Below are 4536 nucleotides of genomic sequence, written 5' to 3' on the forward strand. Positions count from 1 at the left end.
GTCCTTCCCGTGTTCAAGATACAGATTGGAATTCTGTCTTTTAAAACAAATTCTATTATTGACAAAAAGAGCTAATGGAGAACCCACTAGTGGCCTGAAAGTCACATTTGAAGACACTGTCACCACAGTGTTTGACATGTAAGAGGCTCATGGTGGATGGAACAAGGGACTTCAGCAAAAGATCTGTGATTTCCCTCAGTAATAGAAACCCATGTCCATGATGAACATATGGCAATTTGGTCCCAATTAGCAGCCCTTCCTGGTGTGTGGAGGGAGCAGGGTCTTTACATCTGCATATGGTGTCTCCTTTGTATGTGTGGAGAAGGATCAGAGTGTAAATAGATGCAGAGGGAGGTGAACTCAGAGAGACACGTGTGTGCATATGATAGATAATGAAATGATGGATAGATAATAGAGAGTGGACCCCTGTATCTCATTGTCAGAAGGACCCCAGTCCCACTAAGTAGCACCCTATATTCATGGCATCATTTGGACTTTATTACCTTATTTCCTTAAATTTTCTGTGTCCAAATACAGTTGCTGAGCAGCTGAGCTTTTACATATGAATTTGGGAGACATAACTGAACCTCCATATTGGGTAACCCCATTAGGACCCACGGACAAGTGATCAGGAATATGGCATCTCTCCATCTCCTGCTACTTGCCATTAAATCTCTTCCACACTGGCTTCTAACCTCATTCTTTCTCTTGGTAAATAATGGCAGAATACGAAATAAAAGAATTGATTGATTTTCTCACAAAAACACTCTGCAGAGAGGATCTGAAGCGCCTGATAACTGAATATGAAGACTGGAAGGCTTTTGTGGAGGCAGCAGGGTTGTCAAGGTAACCTGCATGGTGCCCCCAGCACTACCTGTCAGACCATGAAGATGAGGTTTTTCCTGGGCAGGCATATCCACTCTAGGCAGTCCCAGGGGTTAGAGCTATGGACCCTCCTTTTCAACCATCCAAGAGGAGAGTTTCTACCATGTTATTCCCTGGTGGAAATCATCTCAAGGTGACTGAAGATGTCACTCAAGGTGCCAGGACCATTCCTGCCATCTATAATTATGTGACCTTGGCAAATTAGTAAGCACTTCCTGAGATTCACAACCATGAAACTGTAGTATGAGAAAATCAGATCATGTATGTGGAGTTCTCAACATGTGGCCAATACAGTATGCATGCTCCTGAAAGTTATCACTGAGAGCTACCATAGAAAGTGGGAAGAGACCAGGACCAAGGGTCTCCTGTAGGACTGAGGACGCAAGAACTCATTTGGTTCAGGTCACAAAAGTGTGGACATGATCAACATGTCCCCAGATTCTGTCTCAGTCAGTTTTCTCCCATCTGAGGAGTTGGAACAACAGCAGGGTCCTTGTGTGGGCTGAGGAGGCAGAGAGCCCACAGTGCAGCTGCACAGAGCTGGGTTGACCCTGACTGTCCTTACTGAGATCTGGAGCCCCAGTATGTTCAGTAAGAATAGGAATTCAGTCTGAAAGGACATGGTAATGACAGCCTGGGGTGAGCAACAGGTCATGGATGGAAAACCAAGTGCCAGCACCCTTCCCAAAGCCCAGAGACCAGGGCCAGGGTCACAGTCAGGGTTCAGGAGAGACTGTGAGTGACCCTAGAGAGGAGGTGTAGGTAGAAGGCTGGGACAGCAGGGCTGGAAGGAGAGGGAGGAACTGAAGGCATAAGAAGGGGATGGTCAGGGTCCTAGCAGAAAACCTGTAAGAGGGAGAAGGGGCATTTATCCCACCTACTTCAATGTCATATTTCATGTGTGTGCAGGGCTATGCTTGGTTGTGCCCTTCACACATGTGTGTGCTGCAGAGTTCCCAAGTGGCTTTTGGGTTCTCTTCTGTTCTACACAGAGCTCCCTGAATATTAGCAAGGATGTGTGACCAGAGAGTGCTTCCAGTGTCAGTGTGGTTGGAGGACAGTTCAAATAACTTGAGAGTCTGAGGTGACCCCATATCCCAGTCCCAGACGAAAGCCCTTCCCCTATTGTCTTGTCCAAATTCAGGGGATTTCCGACCTTCTGATGACCACAGGTGATCTCCAGGCCCTTTGTGTCTTTGCACATGGCCTTGCTATGTTCAAATGTGACACTGTCATCAGCTATGGTGTCTGTTAGCCTGGTGACCTCTGTCTGCAGATGTCTGAACTAGACCTGCCAGGTGGTGGGTCAGGAGTGAGGGAGGGGTGTGAGTCAGTGTGGAGTCAGGGCCAGTGGCCGCTGACCTGTCTTAGTCACCCGGGACATGCACTGACCTTGTGAGCTCCAGTTAGGGAGGGAAAGGGCTTTGGGCATCTGCAGAGAGCAGACATCAGGCACAATGATCTGGAGGGTCCCTGGTGGCTCTGAGGGGTTTCTCCTTTTTTGTTTGTTTTGTTATTAAATTCTCAGAGATATCCTCATGGCAAAGTCTGAGGAAAGAGTCCCAGAGAACCTCCCTCTGACACCAGCTGTTAATGAAGGATACTCCAAACCAATCACAGGATTGAGAATGTTCATGACCAATCATAGAAATCACATATAAGGTTGTTATCACATAGTTACTGTTGATCTTGGAGCAAAGAGGATTAAAATAAGCCAATGAAAACATCCACCACACACATATGAGAGAGTTCAACAATAAATAATTTCCAGTGATATGGGCCTCATGAGAACCTTCCTGAGGTCAATGCCATTGACTTTGAGCACCTCCGGAAGTCAGAAATGGCACCAAAGTTCCCACCATACCCCACATCTTTAAGGTTGAGCATTTTTATAGGAAATTCTTGGGAACAGATGTATCTCAGATCCTACATTTTCCTACATGCCCTTGCCCATCTACAAAGTTCTCCTGGTAATGATGCTATTTCCTTGATTAAAGGCATTTTGATCAAGTGCCTCTCACTACAGTGACTCTACTGTACACACTGACCCCTATGGACTAAGGACCCTGAGTATGCATGATGTACCAAGTGCTCATGGTAGATGTGAAATTATGGGTCTGTATATATTTTTCCCACTGGGACTGTAGTATGAAAGTGAGGTTTGAATAAGATTTTAGCTTTAATTAATAACTGTTTTCCTCATGCACTTGACCTCTTCTGTCACAGTGAGCAGGAAGATGCCCTGCGCGATGCCCTGAATGAACATTTAGCACAGGAGCCCACAGATGAAGATGATAAAACTCAACGGGAGATGCAGAAGAAGAGGTTTTTGGAAGAATTTCCTGTGTTGAAAAGGAAGCTTGAAGGACACATCAGGAAGCTCCGAGACCTGGCTGACCATCTTGACAAGGTGCACAAGGACTGCACCATCTCCAATGTGGTGGCTGACTCCACGGGCACCGCCTCTGGAGTCCTGGGCATCCTTGGTATAGCTCTGGCACCCTTTACAGCGGGGGGCAGTCTGGTGCTCACAGCAACTTCACTGGGTCTGGGAGCAGCAGCAGCTGTGACTAGTGTCACCACCAGCATTGTAGAAAAATCAAACAGAGGGTCAGATAAGGCTGAAGCTGAGAAGGTGGTTAAAGCCAGCATGGACACACTACATGATATTTTAAAGATCATTCCTTCAGTCAGTGTCAAACTTTCCACTATTCGTAAGGATGTAGGCCAAGACAGCAAATCAAACAGGCATCATATTTTAAAGTCTATTGCTGGCACTTGGAGTTTATACTGTACTACCAGAATGGCCAGGGGAGTCAAATTTGCAAAAGGACTCAAAGTTGCAAGAGGACTCAAAGTTACAAGAGGATTCAGATTTGCATCAATAGGCCTTACTGGTTTAATGCTTGGAATAGATATATATAACCTTGTAAATAGCTCAGTGGATTTGCATGGTGGAGCAAAGACAGAGTCAGCTGGAGCACTGCGGGACCTGGCTCAGAAGCTGGAGGAGAAGTTGCAGGAATTTGAGCAGATCCACCTGCTCTGCAGTCAGACTTATTTCAGTGATGCCTCCGTCAGCAGCTAAGAGCTCAGGGGAGATGACATGTGCAGGACTAGGGATGGGGAGGTACACTCTCACAAGGGAAATAGTGTGATGTTAAGTCTATGGAACTGAGTGCAGAGGAGTTTGTATTTCTGTGTCCGAGCACAGCAAGGTCAATGCAGACAGCCAGTGACTCAAGGAGAAGACAGAAACTGGAGTCTAAAAGAAGGGGCCAGAGTGACCTAGGGAGTGGGGAGTGGGACAGAAACGTGGTGGGTGTGAACAGGGAGGGCTGTACAGGAACAACCAATGAGAAGGCAGGAAAACTGGGGAGCTGAGAATGCGAGAAAGCCAGAGTGGGAGTTCTGGGTATGGAGAAGACACAGCAGGACACCACATGCCCTCCCTGAGGGAAGGGTCCCTATGACCTCTAGGCTATTCTTCCCAGCCATCATCAGGATCAACTCACCCTTGTGTCCTCCAGGCAGTGTCCTCTGGACAGTAACAGTGGTGGTGATGGTGGTGATGATGGTGATGAAGATGATGTTGAGGATGGTGATGGTGACAGCAGAAATATGGAGTTCTTGAGTAGCCAGCCCTCCAAG

At 47.0% G+C, this 4536-nt stretch overlaps 1 protein-coding gene across 1 annotated transcript; it reads left to right on the forward strand.

Moving 5' to 3' along the window:
• Positions 1-718: 718 nt before the first annotated feature.
• LOC131897140 (apolipoprotein L3-like) lies at positions 719-3973 on the forward strand. Its single transcript, XM_059248015.1, has 3 exons — positions 719-846; positions 3112-3599; positions 3801-3973. Exons 1-3 carry the CDS (start codon positions 719-721, stop codon positions 3971-3973), a joined length of 789 nt encoding a protein of 262 aa, XP_059103998.1.
• The last annotated feature ends 563 nt before the right edge of the window (positions 3974-4536 follow it).

The sequence above is a fragment of the Peromyscus eremicus genome, chromosome 20 (genome assembly GCF_949786415.1).
Source record: "Peromyscus eremicus chromosome 20, PerEre_H2_v1, whole genome shotgun sequence".
Classification (NCBI taxonomy): Eukaryota; Metazoa; Chordata; class Mammalia; order Rodentia; family Cricetidae; genus Peromyscus; species Peromyscus eremicus.